Source organism: Alligator mississippiensis, chromosome 14, assembly GCF_030867095.1.
Source record: "Alligator mississippiensis isolate rAllMis1 chromosome 14, rAllMis1, whole genome shotgun sequence".
Taxonomy (NCBI): Eukaryota; Metazoa; Chordata; order Crocodylia; family Alligatoridae; genus Alligator; species Alligator mississippiensis.
Genome location: NC_081837.1, coordinates 1,456,884 through 1,474,009, shown reverse-complemented (window position 1 = coordinate 1,474,009; position 17,126 = coordinate 1,456,884). Strand labels below are relative to the sequence as shown.

The 17,126-nt window shown below is 45.3% G+C and overlaps 1 protein-coding gene across 1 annotated transcript in view; it reads right to left on the bottom strand.

The window, feature by feature from the left end:
- The window catches only part of TAOK1 (TAO kinase 1), a 73,551-nt gene that overhangs the window by 10,573 nt on the left and 45,852 nt on the right, over positions 1-17,126 (bottom strand). The window contains exons 5-17 of the mRNA XM_059717079.1: positions 15,971-16,016; positions 14,821-14,917; positions 14,156-14,269; positions 13,414-13,505; positions 10,759-10,852; positions 9,273-9,354; positions 7,141-7,308; positions 6,121-6,324; positions 4,417-4,551; positions 3,163-3,399; positions 2,162-2,290; positions 779-982; positions 179-418 (exon numbers count right to left, since the gene is read on the bottom strand). Of these exons, the coding sequence (XP_059573062.1) occupies positions 179-418; positions 779-982; positions 2,162-2,290; positions 3,163-3,399; positions 4,417-4,551; positions 6,121-6,324; positions 7,141-7,308; positions 9,273-9,354; positions 10,759-10,852; positions 13,414-13,505; positions 14,156-14,269; positions 14,821-14,917; positions 15,971-16,016 (1,842 nt within the window). The remainder of the gene's footprint in view (positions 1-178; positions 419-778; positions 983-2,161; positions 2,291-3,162; positions 3,400-4,416; positions 4,552-6,120; positions 6,325-7,140; positions 7,309-9,272; positions 9,355-10,758; positions 10,853-13,413; positions 13,506-14,155; positions 14,270-14,820; positions 14,918-15,970; positions 16,017-17,126) is intronic.

Below are 17,126 nucleotides of genomic sequence, written 5' to 3'. Positions count from 1 at the left end.
GATGGTGTGGGGGGAAAGGTTCAATAAGAGACACAGCATCATTTTGTAGCGTGGCCCTGTGATTAGCTGTCACTGCAGTACAGCCAGTCCCCATGCACTGAGCTATGCCTTAGATCTCTGAGCCAGAGACTGACAACCCCGCTTCCCTGCCTGGGCCGTGCGTGGCCACCACACCTACCTTCAGGCTCTTGGGCTGCTGCCTGACCTCCATGACATGCTTGCGCCGCAGCTCCCTCTCGCGCCGCTTGTTGTACTCCAGCTGGTTGGTGAGCTCGGTCTGGTGCTGCAGGCGGATCAGCTCGCAGCGCATCTTCTGGATGGTGTTGAGGTGGCGGAACTCCAGCTCCTGCATGGATTCGTGTTGGCGCAGCAGCATGGCATGCTCCAGGTCCTTCTGCGTCTGCCTCTTGTTCAGCTCCTGAGCCAGGGAGAGACAGCAGGTGGCTACGGGTCCTGCGCAAGCTCTGTGGCTGGGGGCAGACCCAACTCACTGCCGGTGGGTACTAGACCCAACCTGGCAAAGGCCCCTTATTTCTGCGCCCCTGGCCTTTCCCTTTCTCCCCATTCAAACCCTCCTGACACAATGCCCCTCCTGAGCAAGTGTTTGCCCCTCACTTGGCTTGCTGGACCTGCCAAATGAGATTATCTGCTCTGCTGGATATTGTGCATTGCCACCTCCTGTGCCATGTGCAGGACCCCAGCAATGCCAGAGGTGCCCCAGCCGGCTCGTGTGGGGCTGCCATGGTTACAGCTTCCGCCCCGCTGCTGCCCCTCTTACCTCCCGAACAAGGTCCTGCTCCAGGTTGTGGCGCCCAAGAAGCATTCTTCGCTTGAAGCGGCGGCACTCTAGCTCCAGGTATTGCCGCTGGCGGCGCAGTAGGTTAGCCTCCTCCTCTGCCTGGAAATGCTGGATATTCTCCTTCTGCTTGGAGAGCCACTCCTGCTTCTCCTTCTTCGGGGTGCTCTGGTTCTCATTCAGCTCCTGCAACATCAGGACAGGGATTTCACAGCCATCCAGCTAAGCTCCTCGACTCCGAGCAGCTGGGCGATACTGCCTGGTGAACTGCAGCTTCGCCTTCCCTCCCACGCTTGGGTTCAACTTACTTAAGAGTCTGTCCCCTTTCCCTTGGCCTCCAGAACACTACGTTTTCCCACCCATTTTGCATTTTCCAACTGATGATGCACTGCCACTTACCAACTCCCATTTACCAGGCCTCTACAGGAGGGAAGGTTTCCATCTCATTCAAACGATATTTTTAACAACAGCTGCCACTTCGGCACCTATGCTTCCCTAAGGAATGTCATCTTTGGTCCCACCAGACAAAGATTCCTACCCACCACAGCTCTGCCCTGCCTCCCTTGACCCCACTGCTTGCTGGGCCTCTCTCTCCCATGGGAGTCTTCCCCTTGGCATTTGTTAGCATTGATTCCAAAGACGAGTCCCAGGCGTGGCGGACTTTTCAAACTCTGCTTCTGATGGCAGAGATATCAGTCTGTCTGCAAAAAGAACCAGCAGGATGTGCCTGCAGCTCCTCTGGATGTGACTACGATGATTTTCAGAACAATACAATCATTACATTACTAAACAGCTTCTCCTGCTATTTCTGCTGCCTTCCAAATGCATATTTTAACAAACCTTTTGCAGGTCACTGCCGCTGCTCTACTCCCTTGATTATCTACCGTAGAGGCATCACCCAGAAATGAAAAATTTCACTAATTACAGCGGTTATGGCCTGCATACAAGGGGTCCAGCTACACAATCTGATCAATATGCTGCTTTTTATTCCAGCAACAGGACATTTTTGCCCCAAACTACTTTCTTTCAGTTCTTAAGATCCTTAAGCCTTGGCCAGCTCAGAACCGCAAACCATATCAAATAAAAGAGAAATCTGTACTTCCAGTGAGCTACCTGAATGCCAATGTAAACACATTTGCTCTTGTTCTAAGATCAAGTTTATAAATGGTCTAAGTGATGTCTTTCAGGAAGGTGTTATGTGATGCCTGAATCACAACACCGAACTCATCATGCTCCAATGACACGTATTCCATAGCTTAACGGCATCCCTGAAGTCTAGGAGTCGAGTCTGCTGGTACAATACATGGTACAAGCCATGATGTTAGCATAATTAATCCCTGATCGTTATTGTAACACAGGATTTACCTCTTTGAGCTGCTCTTTGCGGAGCTTGTATTCTCTCTTCTGTGATTCCAGGAAGCTGTTCAGTTCCTTCTTCTGTTGGGCCTGAATGTGTTGTTGAAACTTCTTCTCTTCATTAGCCATCACTTTGGCCTACATCAATTCCAAGATAAAAGCAAAGGTGTGTGTGAGACTCACTGAATTTTAACTGATCTCCATTTCCACTTCAGCCCACCTGCTCCATGTCTCACTTTATGCTTTCGATGTAATACTTACTATCCCTTTCAAGGACCCAAGTTGCTTTCACACACACATTTCTCAGTTGTCCCCCCCCCTCCAACCAAGGAAGGCACCAAATGATAATCCTTGCTCAGTGCTACATCTAAGTTTTAAGCTCTTCCTGATTAAAGTCAATGCCTAATTGCAGAGAAAGCCTTTAGGCAGCTCCAGCAAAGGACCAAAGCTAAGAGTAGCCAAAGAATCCTGCCCACTGATCTTTGACGGGCGCTGGTTTACCACTGTTTATTAAACTTAAGCATATTCACCAGCAGATGGAAGGATGAAGAGTCTAAGCATAGCTGGCACATTGCTGTGCAGGTCTATCTGTCTCAATCACAACTCCCGACAGGAGTCATATAAGGCAAGAGCAATACCCTAACTACCTGGATTCCTGGTCTTTTCTGAAGAAAGCGTTTGATTAATTCACTGTGTTAAAACTCACATAAAAGCAAGACGATGGAGGATAAAGACAACAGAAAGGAAAATCCTTGCTGGAGTTTTTCATGGGCTTGGTTTGCTAAGAGTTGGCAAAATGCACTGAGATGCAGGACATACCTTTCCTCTAGTTACATAAGCCCCTTAGTGTAAGGAGGTGATGCATTAGCCTTTCTCTAATTATCAGTTTGCTTGGCTTCTGAAAATAGATGCGTAAGAGACTCCAATGTCATTTCTTCACCAGCGAGGGCGGTGGACAGTTCAACAGAATCAACGAACGCGGACCAGTCAGCTGAATCTTAGCTTCTTACCTCCTTCTCCATGGCTGCTTGGTGCTTTTTAATTAGCTTTTCCATTTCTGCAGCGAAGTTGTTGCGCTGTGTTTCAAGATCTTTGTCCAACCTGAGGCGATGCTCATCCATCTCTGCCTTCAGTTTGTTCTCCAGTGCCATCAGCTGTTTCTGGTGCTGCCGTCTCATGCGTTTATAGCCAGACATCTGCTCTCGGAGCTCAGAGTCCTGTTCGTGTTCCTGCATTTGCCTTGTCACCTAGTCAGACAACCACAGCAGGATAAAAATAAGGTAATGCCTCTTAGTCTGCTTTTCACCCTTCTTTAAACTCCACAAGAACGTGATGCCATCACGAAAGAGGAGCACAAGTTCTAATGGCAGCAGACCACATAAATACTGACTTGGCTAGGAGAAAATCAAGTGCTGAGTTGCTTTTTTTTTTTTTTTAACTTCATTCTGTTTTCAGTAGTATTTTTTTTCTGCGGAGAGACATTACAGAGATGAAAGGCAGAACCCTATACAGCTGGCAAAAGTCACTTTGTTTTCCCTCTCAATTTAGGTGGGTCTTGCAGAAATAGCTGTCATTTCAGCCAGGGAGGAGATGACTAGGCACAAAGGCTAGTCTCGCTATGAAGGCCTTAATGACCTTTTATCAATCTGACCCCATTTCTGGATAGTGCTCTTAGCATCTCCAAAAGCAGAGGGCACAGAGATGACATCCCAACTGTATTCAGCATTGATGCTTATGTTGGAAGACTAAAAGTCGAGCCGTTAAGGTCATCTGTGTCTATCTAGGAAAGTTAAGGACAGTCGTCAGGTTCTATTATTGGCTGGTAACACTTCTAGATGTGCTCTTGCGTTCTGGATGATCTAGGGCAGCATTTCTCAACCTGTGGGTCATGACCCAAAAGCGGGTCCTGCAAGAACGAATATATGAAAAAGTCACAATCAAGCTTTAAAAAGGGACCAACAAACTTAAAAAATGGATTCTCCTGTTTGCACCACGCAGTTCTAAATGATTTCCTGCTGTACAATGCCTATTTTCTCCCAGGCATGCTATTTTTGAAAACAGAGACTCTGCACCAAATAATACCTGCCATTAGCTATTGGTGAATGTTATTAAGATATATCTGGCTATTTTGGTGCTAACAATTTTGAGTTTATGGCAATGGTTCATATTCTGATAAAATCCTAATATTACTTGCTACTTGTAAAGCCAAACATTCAAATGAAACCTGCTCATATCATTTAAGCGATGGAAAAAGCAAAACCTACCAGGGATGCTGTGCGTATAGTAGCAAAGTGCTCTCGATTGCGGTAATGCGACTTGTGGCGGGATACTTGGGGTGGAGATTGCGGCTCCGTCGCTCTTGTTCTAGGATCCGACTCTTCTCTGTAGTTTTCTTCCTCCTTAGCAATGCAAAAACAAATCAGCAACAGAGGGACTATAGAGCATCTCTGTTACTCAGAGATTGCTCTTGGTCCATTTAAAGATATCCTTAACAAAAAAGTCAAAGTATCATCACCCTTGTAACCAACAGGCCAGGTGAAGGTATACAGCCATCAACAGGGACGATGACCTTGGAACTTAGGGTCCTCCAGAGGTGGTGCAATCACCTACCCTAGAAATCTTCAGGAGGAGGTTGGACAGTCACTTTGCTGCGGTCACTTGACCCCAGTTGTCTTCCTGCCTAGTGCAGGGGAGCTGGACACAATTATCTTGTGAGGTCAGCCCTTACAATCTATAAATCTATGATCCTGAAATGTCATACGACTATAGGAAAGTAGGGCTGGAAGGGAGATCATCTAGTCCAGCCCCCTGCTCAAGGCAGGATCAGCCCCGACTAAACCATCCCAGCCAAGTGTCCGTCTCACCGGCTCTTGAACATTTCCTGGGATGGAGATTACAGTTTATAATGTTAGTGTTGACAAGACAGTGATGGTTTACCAGGGCAAGAGTAGGGGGGACATAAAGAGAAATAGAATATTAGGATGTTTAACAGGGCACTCCCACCCAGCATACTACAATGTAGATAAAGTCTTTCCCCGGGGACAAGCATGCTCTGTGCAACCAGGCGAGATCATGAGGTTAATTTTACTTGTTGCAGAGACACGCTGGAGAAAGCAAACTTTTAATTTGCAACTGCACATTCCAGATCCTCATTCTGAATCTGTGATTCATTGTGAAGCAACCGGTAATTAAGTATGTTATACGCTAACTGAGGAAAGGCACGTCTCTTTGTTCCACATCTGATTAGAGGGGAAAAAAATGAATCAGGGCCACTCCCACCATTAGCTCTGAAAATGTTATTGGTCTGAAAAGCGTATCACAACCCCTGTGTAGTAAGAGCAGCATGGTTCAGAGAGAGACTCTGTTGAGAGACTTGTGGGTCCAAGGTAAGCAGAGGAAGTGGTTTCACAGCATGCCACGCTCAGAATGCTGCATTTCTTTCTCTGTGTATCTTGGTTCATTAACTGAATATTCAGTCAAGTCGTGGGAAGCAGGGTGGGTCAGGCACAGTTCTCCATCACTGCTGTGGGTCTAGCAAGGCAGCAAAAAGGAAAAACACTTGCAGGTTTTGCCTTGTGAAACAGCCCTCTGTATGCTCAGGGCATTCGCTAAACAAACCAGTTCCCAAGAGGCAAGCCTCCAACCCTGGTGGCAAGGCAAACTGCTTTGGAAACAATTTAAGTGGCACAAAAATTGCTACAAAGCCAATTCAAGAAAAACATATGGGATTTGTTTTTAAAAAGTTTTGCACCAGCCTTGCGGAGAGGGCACAGGTCAGATGCACGTTCATCCCCCGGCCTCATGGTTTAAAATCGGGACTTCTACACAAAGAGATGAGAAGCATGGATTTGTTCCTCTTTTAAAACTGAAACAAAACCTTCGTCCGCTGCACTGTTCATGCCCACCAACCTCCTGGTCAGTAGGCAACTGCCTCCCTTTCTAGCTCCTGCTAGAAAGCTAGCACTCACCGGCTTCAAGTGGATGACAGAGCTATTTGACATCACGGTGTGGTCCCCTTCCATCATATCTAGCTCGCTCTTATCATCCGAGGCATCTGGAAGACTGTTAACACTACTGCTTTGGCTACTGGCACTGATAGACATACTGGGAATGGACTGATTGCTTCCAACACTATTCACTGTTCCTGTCCTGCCGACGCCGTGGTCTTGTTCCTGGGAAGTGGGGAAGGGGAAAGGCTGGTTACTGTTTTGACAATACAGCCATCTATCACGGTAGTAAAGTTATGGATCTTGACAGACAGCTCGTGAACACTGAGCAACCACTGGATGAGTCACGGCAGCTTCTTACCCTTCAGGCCAGCCAATGTCAGACTTTTTGGGAAGGGGCATGCTACCAAGCTAGACTCTACTGTGAGCCAGCCCCGCTCTGCCACCAATGCCTGCTGTGACAGCAGGATGGACAGTGCACTGCTGAGCCTCTTACCCTGAACTTACTTCCCTCTGGGTGAGAGTAGTTGGGCTGACTCTTAACAGTTCAACAGGCCCCTGTTCCTGAGCTGGTAGCTGCATCATGTGCTCCAAAAATTAAGCACCCATTTTTTCAGTCAAGTAAATTTGTGGCTGTTACAATTGGAAGGAAAACCTTCAAAATACAAACGAGACGTAAGGCTGGTTTGCTGGCTGCCAGCGGCCTACAGTACGCCACAATCAGCCCTCGGTAAGGGTGCACCGGTACAAAACCCTCAACGCCAGGATTTGCACAGGCTGCCCACTCAAGCAGGAACACCACCCTGCAGTTTTCCTGGCCTGTTGTAGGGGTTTGCCCAGTTCAAACTGCATCAGATGAAATATGGGCTAGTCTCAAGTGTAGACAGGGAGGGTCTTCAGGCAGCCTGGAGCACTTGCTCGGAGTGACATGAACAGCCTCCATTCATCTCAAGTTAACTCCAAAGCCTAATTAGGATCACTTGAAGGGTGGCATTGTTAACTATCTCCGTACCACAATGTGAGGTTCCCTTGAGCTCTTACCTCCTCCTCTTCCTGTGCTTCGACCGCAGGTCCATTGTGTGCCTCCTGGAAGAGGAGTTTCTTCATTTTACGATACTGTAGATTGTCCAGTTCTCTCACTGCATCCTTTGTTCTCTGAATCAAGTCTATTAACACTGTTTCAGGGCGCTCCCGAAGAACAAACATGTGCTGTAGGACACACAAACAGGTGACTGACATTTCCTACCTCCTGTGCACGTACTCTGCTAGATGCTACCCTTGTGAACTCTGGGCATGTGTCTGTTACTCTTCCTCCCTAAACAGGTACTATAATATTACCATAGGTTATGTTCTTATCTCATCAGACCTCATCAGTCCATGCTTTGATGGGTGACACCCAATGTGTTGCAGGAAGTGGTATTTGTGAGCAGGCCTTGGGCAGAGTAGGGAAAAGGTTTTTTGTTTTTTGAAAAAAAAAAAAATAATAATAATCAAACGTGAGTTATTAAGTCCTGTCTCTGCTGGGTGCAGGTACCTTTAAAAACACCTCAGTTGGTCACAGTCAAACAAAGGGAAGCCACAAAATAGCGTGGACGGTTGTAAAGATGGTAAACCTTGGCTCTGTTGGGTCCTGACTGATGGTTAAAATCTTGTAAACTATTTTTTTTTAACAGTCTTCCTCCAAGTCTAGACAAGGCCCAACTCAGCATATGACTTTCTGATGCAACATAAAAGAGGTCTTGGGCACTTCCAGCTCCCTTACTGCTGGTCCTGGAACTGCTGCCCACAATGTCCTTGCCATAAGAAGCAATCGCTGCACCATAGGCACGTGTATTTGCTGGTAGCCTATCTGTGTGTCTGAAGGTGCTCTAGTGGCCTGCAGGACAGCATGCTACGTAAGCATGAATCATCAGTAACACAGGCATCAGCTTTATTCTCTGCCTCTGGAAGGTAGCACTGAAATTTCCAGTAATTGTCACGTTCCTCTCATATCCCCGTTAGCTGGCTTACAGCTGCTGGATAGGACAGGTATGTTCATAAAACCCATGAAACATTTCATTTTCACCCTACTTCTTTTTAATTGCAGTACGCTGCCAAAAATAAACCCGAGCCACAGAATTGCACAAACCCTTCAGCAGAGAATTGTGCTTACTTCTGGAATGGAAAAATCCTTGCCCGTGTAAATAAGGAAAACCTTCCTGATCATTTGGGGGTTAAAACATACAAAACCCGTGCTGGCAGCACTTGTGTGGTGATAGTACAAGGTTTGGGAACATTGGTATTGAATACAAAACCTTTCATCACCACCACCACCACCACCACCGAGTGCCTTAGCTTTTGCAAGGAAAATGAAAAATGAACCAGGACCAAAATCAAGTGCTACTCTGCACCACAAAGTCACATTTGTGTAAAGCAGCATCAATACCTACTCACAGAGCTTCCCATAAATATATTCCCTTAGGCATGTTTCAGCTCTTTGCAACCGTTTAAGCACACTCACTACATTCCAGCACCAGAGCAAAGGCAGTATTGGCAGCATATGGGAGAGGGAGGAAGGAAGAACGGCTAGGCTATGTGGCAGGAGGAGCTTGGCAAATAAGCGACATGCAGCCAAGTCAAGGAAAGGAACATGGCAGAGAGACAGTAGCTCTCCTCCCCCTTGTCTTGCCACGGATCACACCGGAGTGGTAACTTTCAGTTCTATGTAGAGAGCACAGAGGTGTTGGGAGAGCAGAAAAACCCCGCAGGGGTAAATACAGCGCAGGATAAAGAGGAGAAGTAAAGAAAGGAACTTTAATAACTAATGCATGATGGCTCTGTCAGGATTAATCATAGCAGCCGAAGGGGAGATAGATGGAGCCGCAGAAACCAAGGCTCTCTGGGAGTGGACGGTCATCTTGCGCTGTTGCTAGTCACCGTGAAGATGTAGCTGGGCCAGGGAATCATCTGGCTAAGTGCAAGGGAGGCTAAAAAGTAACAGCTAGGCTAGAAGCGCTGACAAGGAGAGCACAGCGCGCGCTCTACTAGCCGCTGGGTACTGGGGTAGCAGACGGAGCATTGCTTAAGCTTAGAGGAGAGCAGCAGGTGAGCAAAGGACACGCTGAAGAGCATCACACTCCACATAACCTCGCCTGTTCAACACCAAAGGGAAAAGAGAGAACAAGAAAGCCAACCTTCAGGAGCTCCTCTGATGTAGGTCTGTCTTGAGGGATTTTTTGGAGGCAAGAATCTACGAAGTTTCGAAAATAATCAGACCTATTGCAAGAGGGAAAAACATCATCTGAAAGAACTGCCCATTGCGGTCCACCGCCTTGTCAAGGAACCAAATTATTTGCATCTGTGAGCATGCAGAACCACCCACAACCCAATCCTTCACACAGCAGCCTCCAATGTACCTACATCCAACCAGATCCCACCGCTACCATGTAGACTACTTCATGTCAGCTGTCAAACTGGTTCAGACTAAGAGTGCACCAACACGGAGCAATTCGGGAGAGGAAGTAGCTTTGTGCAGCATGCAACTCCCCATACAACCCGATGCCGCACCAACGTGTAAAATTCGTACTGTAAAAACACCAGTTTTGTGGAGTGATTTCATTCAGCTGTGGCCCTGGGCTGGGCTCCACCTGGGGTGCTGCTCACCCCCGTCCTCCCCACTCTTCATTAACATCTCATACTGAAAATGTATCAGACTCGTCTTCCAAAATTTCCAGGGTTCTTCATGGTGTGGGGGAATTTTTCATAAGCACATATCTTTCTGGAAGGGAAACTTCTACATTTTCCTTCCCCACCATTTGAAGGTGTGGATTTTTAGAGACTTTGCTATCAAGCTAATATTACAGGACTTATGTGGGTTTTATTTCTTGCTTCCCTCTCTACCAAAAAAAAAAAGTGTGTGTGTGTGGAGGGGGTATTTTTCCTTCTTCCACTAATTTTTTTTGGCCAATTAATTCTAATTGGTAGGAAAGCACATAAAATAAGCTGAATTTTCTGTGCAAACATGGCACAAGTAAACCTAATCGGAACATCTCTGAAGCTGAAACAGTTTGAAACAGTTTAAAAAAAGCATAGTGCACTGTACTGCAATCAGTGCATCCAGGCTGTGGCTTAGCATACATACAACATTATTACCAGGTTTTTAACTTTAACGTGAACTTAATCTCTCATTGCTGTTTCAAAAAGACATTCTTCAAGGCTAGGAGGCACAAAACATGCCTATTTAATAGGCTTGCAAAGTCTGTGTAACAAAGACACATACCACGCTATCAGTGTCTTTGTTTTAAAAGCCAATAGTTCAACAAACCAACATTGGGGTTTTGCAAATCTCGGCTTTTCAGTTTTTGGTTTGTTTTTTTTTAAGAACCTGATTTGCTGCAGGCTTGTGGGTTTCCAACATTTACTGACGCACAACTTGAATGTATTATGGCATTCTGTGTTCGTACTACGGGTTTCTTTGGTTTCTGGAGCTGTTGTGTTGCAGACTCCAAAACACCAGCTTAGTCAACGGTCAATTTTGTGCACATAAGATGCACAGTGCACCTATTGCAACAGCCAGCTCACATCTTCCCAACAGAAATCCAGCCATTTCAAGAACTCGGCATGACAAAGCACTCCATTTACAGCAATGCCCTACAACATTCCTCTCTCAGTAATACTCACCATTCATTAGACTGTAGTGTAGGGGATTCATTCTGCGCTATGTGATATAAGGCACTCATTGCGTTCATATTAAACAAAGGAGGCTTCCTTTCCGCTACACACAAAAAGAAAATAATTTTTATATAGGGAAACAGTCTCATAGCTTTTCCTTTCTTTATTCCTTTACCTCCCTTAAGAGAAAAACATTTTAGAAAAGGGCATCACGGCAGAATTGCAACTGCCCAGACGTGGAGCCCCAAGCCAGCAAGCACCCTGCAGTCAGATGTGCTGGCACGTGCTCCTACAGCAGTGGTTTTCCCACTGCAGAGGATGAAAGCTCTCTAAGATCAAATGCTTCGTCTTGTCAAACTTTCAGATTCTGTGGGCTGCCATCGTGGAGCTCTCTGAGCACACTCTGAAGGACCCAAATAGGAGTGTAGCCACAGCGAGGTCCACGCTCAGCATACCCCTGCTAAATGAACTCGGCCATGGTTTTTATTATAATTACTCGAGCCAAGGAGTTCTCCTGTTGCAGTAGCATGGCAGTGGCGGGAAAGGCAGCTGATCATAAAAGCCACCACAGCCACGATTAACTGACTGGCTGCATATGCAAGGTGTCAGTAAGGGGCTGACTCTGCTATTCCGAGTAGGATTCTCTCTGGGCGCCCCCCAAGTGCGTTACTCTGGCTGGAAGTTTAAGGAGTAAGGAGGTGATCCCACACAAGCAGCAGCACTGAAGGTTCACCAGATGGTTTAGAGGGTAAACCTACAAAACCAAAGCCCTCTAAAACCAGCCAGAAGGAACACAAAGGCATTTATGCTCAAGGGAAGGACGATCTCTGCACAGCAGTCAGTTTTGACTGTCAGGTTTTTCTGGGCTACTGCTGCTGTGGTCCAAGCACCTTCTCACCCTTCCTTTCCCCCTACCTTCTCTGCAGGAAGGTTTAAGATGGCTATTCAAGGAAACCCTGTTACCCCTGCTGCAGGACAGGTTAAAAGCAGGCCCAGGCCCCATGAATTTGCCTGAATTGTGAAGTTAGGGGCTGGCTAAGCCCTAGCACAGACATAGGGAATCACCTCCCTTTACCTGCCAGACCATGGTGTGCTCCTGGTCAGAACAGAGGTTACTTTATTCATTAAGAAGTGGTCTCTCCACTCCAGTTTATAAACTTTAAGTTACCAAAGTAAAATATCAAGAATCCAGGAATTGCTCAAATCTCTGTCAAATAAAGCTCAATGAGAGCTGGAGAGTACAATTAGACTTTTCATTCTTCTGCCTCTTTTCCTTGGTTATTTAAACCAACACAAATAAGATAACCATAGAGATTCTGCCAAAAGTGGGAACCAGCCCATAATGCTCAATTTGTTGTCTCCAAGCCTCACCCCCCACCAAGCCCAAAGCCACATACAAAAGGCTAACGCTTCATCCTGCAAACAAGCAGCATGCAACAAGGCACAACGGGGGTGTGGTCACCATGAGCTAACTGCATTCCTAGGGCACTAGATCCAGCCAAATCTCTTTAGTCCACCCCGAGCACAATTATGTCATGATAGCCACACCTCTTAAACTTGCTTTATATTGGCAACAACAACCCTGAGTCTGAAGAAAGCGGCTGTTTTATGGTGCTGGAAGAAAATGAAGCTGACAGTTTGGAATGCCAGACGGCATGTTTAGCTGAACGGTGCAGTTCACACGGATTAGCGTGCTCCCGAGAAGGCTAACCGGCCGACCAGAATGCTCCGTCAATCAAGGAAGTCGGAGAATGCAGCGATGAGACCCGACAAGGCTGTTAGTACAGCCCCCGATGCGTCGGGAAGCAGCAACATCCCCACCCCAGAGGGTATTGATGTCCAAGTGCTTTTAAAGGTTGGCTTTGTACAGGAAGTTCCAAACCGGGCTTTATTTTTGCAACGTGCTTCATTGAGGATATTTCTGTACCATGTAAGTGTTACATGGAAATGGCCACACGCCCCTGACTCTTTCCAGCAGACATGCTACTGCAAGGAGCCTGTTCCAGCTGCAGTGCTGGGATTTCTTTCCTGGGGGAGGGAGTTCATAACTCCAGGCTGGATTATTCCAAATCTTCCTTAGGACACCTTCCAGCCAAATTTAGTCATGGGCGAGAACATCCCCAGCGTTAGCTACGAAGCTGCTTGTTTAGCTCAAGCTCCATTAACAGATAGGATGCTGCAAGGAACCTTTTACTCTTTGTGCCCAACTCAATGTCAACGTTTTGCTTTTCACTTTTAAATCCCATCTGTGGCCTTGGTACTTCTAATGGTTTATTTCCAAGGTTTCTCTGTATGAACCAGGCTTTTCAATTCAAGGTTGATTCCCATCGTGCAGAGAACCCCTTAACACTAGAACTGCTGCTGTTTTTCTTGTCCAGGTAAATCTCTTCTGATTCAATGAATGCCAAAGTGGAAATTTAATCTCAACTACTGGGAGAACTGCCAGACGCTGCAGCCTAAAGATTCTGTCCCAAAGAAACGGGGACAGGGAAGTACATGCAGGTTTCTTGCCTGGCAAACACAGGCAAGTAAACTCTAGGTATGAGCAATTCCAACTTACACAATGAAGTTTAAACATCCCCCCCAGCAGAAATTAAATGTCTTCTACGTGTGCCACAAGCTGTACATAAAGAAGTCTGTCTAGTGCTAAGAAAAACGGCTTACCTAACTCAATACATGTTATTCCAAGAGACCAAACATCTACTTTGCCATCATACTGCCCTTCATCCATGGCTAAAATTACTTCTGGGGCCATCCTAAAACAGAAGAGAGATTCTCATAAACTTCTGTGCATTTGTAATAATGCTTTAATAAACACTTCAATGTCATGGACCATTTCAGAAACCAAGTTGAATGGCTACAATGGGAAGAAGTGCTGAATAGGACTCATAGGTTTGGAGCCTAACTGGGTACATGGCAGAATACAACATAGCTGGTTAAGTGCCACCGACAGCCTCTTGGGCACCATACAGGAGCCACTCGTGCCCTGTGCCCAGCTCTTCCCATTTGTTACACTGAATTAGCCTTACTACCTCCTGCCCCACCCACATCACCAGCAGCCTAGCTGGCTGCTAACCAACTCCAGCCGCGCTAACTGTAGCACACGCTTGTGTAAACAATGCTGTGGGAGGGAAGGCGATTAAAGCCCTGCGAGATACCTGCAAAGATTTTTGTGCAATGAATCTGCCCTTCATATAAAAAGAAATGCACGTTAGGTACCTGAAGAGCCAGATGCTCTGAGCCGCTGAACTTCCTCTTCTTTAAAAGATAAACAGACTAAAGCTTCGCTGACTCAGGTGGTATTTTTGGGGAGTATATTTTATCCTCACCACAGTTACCAAGTAGATCCAAATAAAGCCTGATCACATTAGATATAAAGCCGAAACAACGTAAGGACTTTCCTTACCAATATGGCGTCCCCACAAATGAATTGGCAGGAGAGGCTATGGAAGCAGATCCAAAATCGGCAAGCTTCACCTGGCCTGGCTCCGTCAGTAGGATGTTTCCTGCCTTGATATCTCTGGTCATGGAAAACAAATGTTAATATTACACCCCTGAGAAAAGGAAAGTGTCTGTAGAACAGCTACAATGAAGTGGGTCTTCAGTTTAAACATTATTTGGAGTGCTTTATCCCTTACCTACCCTATATTCCCGAAGACATTTATTCATATAAAACTAATTTTTAAATTTAGTACTTGTTTCCCTGCACGGGGAAAAAAATACCATGTAAACTTCAAGCCAAAGCTGCTGCAAGCTCTTCAAGCAATCTACATGCTCAGTCAGCTCTGAGTTTTTTCTGCTTTAAGGACTGATCCACCACCACTGATTTTTAACACATCAAGCAGGCAAAAGCCTGTTAGCATCAAGGGACTGCTACAGAGATCATGGACAGCAGATCTAAGAGATGTTACATAAGGGGATACAAAGGTATCTCCCTAGCAGAAATGCTGAACATATGGACACTGCAACCAAATCTCTACTTACAAACATCCCCAAAGTGATCAGGATGCAATCAGCAGGATAAATTACCTGCAAGGGTAACGGTGACACAGTATGGCTGTGAGCACTCACCTATGGATCATGTTGTGAGAATGCAAGTATGCTAGTCCTTGGAGAGCACCATGGGTAATTGCCGCTATTTCCACTTCTTGCAATGGCTTTTTATGAACTACAGGGGAAATCATATTTAAGATTCAGTACTATGGAAAACAATGGTATTGACAACATGCAACCAACACGATCAAATATTCAAATGCAGACTCAGAAAACAGTAAGCTACAAGACCCGGGAGCAAAGCGAGAAGCCAAAACAATTTCTAAAATGTTTATAGTGCATTCCTCACTGGGCAATCAGATGTAGTCCTCTGACTATGATCCTGTAGCTACCCATTCTGTCAAAAAGCCCTCTCTGCTGGCTTTGAATTAAATTCCTGAAAGCATTGGTAGGTAGATCCTACCAAGTAGTTATTGGAGATCGAACACTTTGTTCACCACTAATGAACCAATATCATACATACTGCAAACTCCTGGGCATTCATTAAGACCTACAAAACCAGTAGCAAAACATATGTGGAGGAAGCCGTAGGATGGGGCAGGCAATTATTTTGGACAGAGGGCTGCTTACTGAGTTTTGGCAAGCCATTGAGGGCCGCATGACAGGCAGCCCAGGGCAGATTAATATTAAATTTTCTTAATTTTTTAGGGGCCCTGCAGGTGAGACAGAACGGCCTGGCAGGCCGCATCCAGCCCCCGGGCTGCATTTTGCCCAGCCCTGCCTTAACTGCTTCTGGATGCAGGGTGAAGAACCTTCTGGCCCACAATACACTTCTGATGAAAGCACTTCTTAAACAGCTTGATGGGAAACTAGAGTAACTAATAAAAGTCCTAGGGGAGCCAGTTATCTGTACTGCCATGGCAGATGAGAAAACCTATGCTTGATAAAAGCAAGTGGATTAAGCCCTAAGGGTGCGTAAGAGAAGAATCCCAAATTCAATGAATATGAACAGTTGGTTGAAGCCTTATCCTAAGGTAGAACCAGAAGACTGGAACTGTGTGGATGAAAGCTAATGCAATAGGGACAACGACTGCAGCCACATCAGATTTGCAAGCCAGTGCAGCTTTTCATTCCTCCCCAAAAGCACTAAACTGAACAGTCCAGAACAACTTTGTGACCTGCAATCTGCTATTTATGACTTCCAAGCAAAGAAATGTTTGCGACATACCTTCTAGTAAGTCTGATGCTGATCCTAAACAATATTCCATAACAAGCTGTGTGAGGGAAAAAAATGAAAGAAACTATTAGATACCACTGGAAGACAAACAGTTGACAGCGCAGCTTTCATTTAGCATGCTAGCATCTTCTACCAGGAGCTTGTCCTGCAATTCAGTCAAAACCACCACCGTCCTAATCATCTCACAAGCTTTTAAAATAAATATTTGAAGAAAATATATGCAGAAAAAAATGCTTGGATCCAAAACGCAGGTTTTGAAAAAACAAATGCTTGCATATTTTCTTTCTGTTTAAATTCCAATCGTGCTTAGATATATTGTGCATCTATAATAAGGAAAGGAAGGAAAAGGGGATTTATATATTGTTTATGATGGAAGAGGCAAGGTTAATATCCAGTGAGATAAACTATAAAGACAGCAGAGGAAGAGTGTTAAGACTGAAGCCTATTCCACGCAAGCAACTTTTGCTGGTACAGCAAAGTTAGCTATGGAAATGATTTCCTCCCCTCAAGATATTTTTATAGCAGAAAATACCCTGGTCTAGGTCAGTTATATTGGCATAAAAGTGTTTCTGCTGGAATAAATGTTTCCTATACTAACAGGATTTGCCAGTGACAAGCCTTGCCTAGTGTAGACTAACCCTAACAGGAGAATACCAGTTTTCAGATCCCTGATTGCTATAATCCAGCAGCGTTCCCAACCTACAGCCCTATTCTGCCCCCTACTCACACTGCATACTCCCGCTCTACCAGATCATCTCCCACTGAAGTTAGCAAAGCTGCTAATAAGATACCTGAGCAGTAACAAAGTCACATTCATAGCCAAATATATTTTCTATTATTAACTTATATTGTACTTAAACATTTACCAGGAATACTGAGCAACATTTAGCTGATTTACCAAAGCATTTAAGGGATATTTAACCATTTATTTGTACAGTATTTATTGTCATGATTAAGTTTCTAAAAAAGTATCCTTTTAATGACACATAGCGTTACTAATGTTAATTTAGGAATCCTGTCTGCAAGTTAATACAGTTTAATACATAAAACATGGTGATTAAACTATTATAAAATGGTACTATGCAAGTTTATCTTTGAAAGCTACCTGACATTAGATTCTTAGTGCAGCCTCTTTACTGACCTAAAA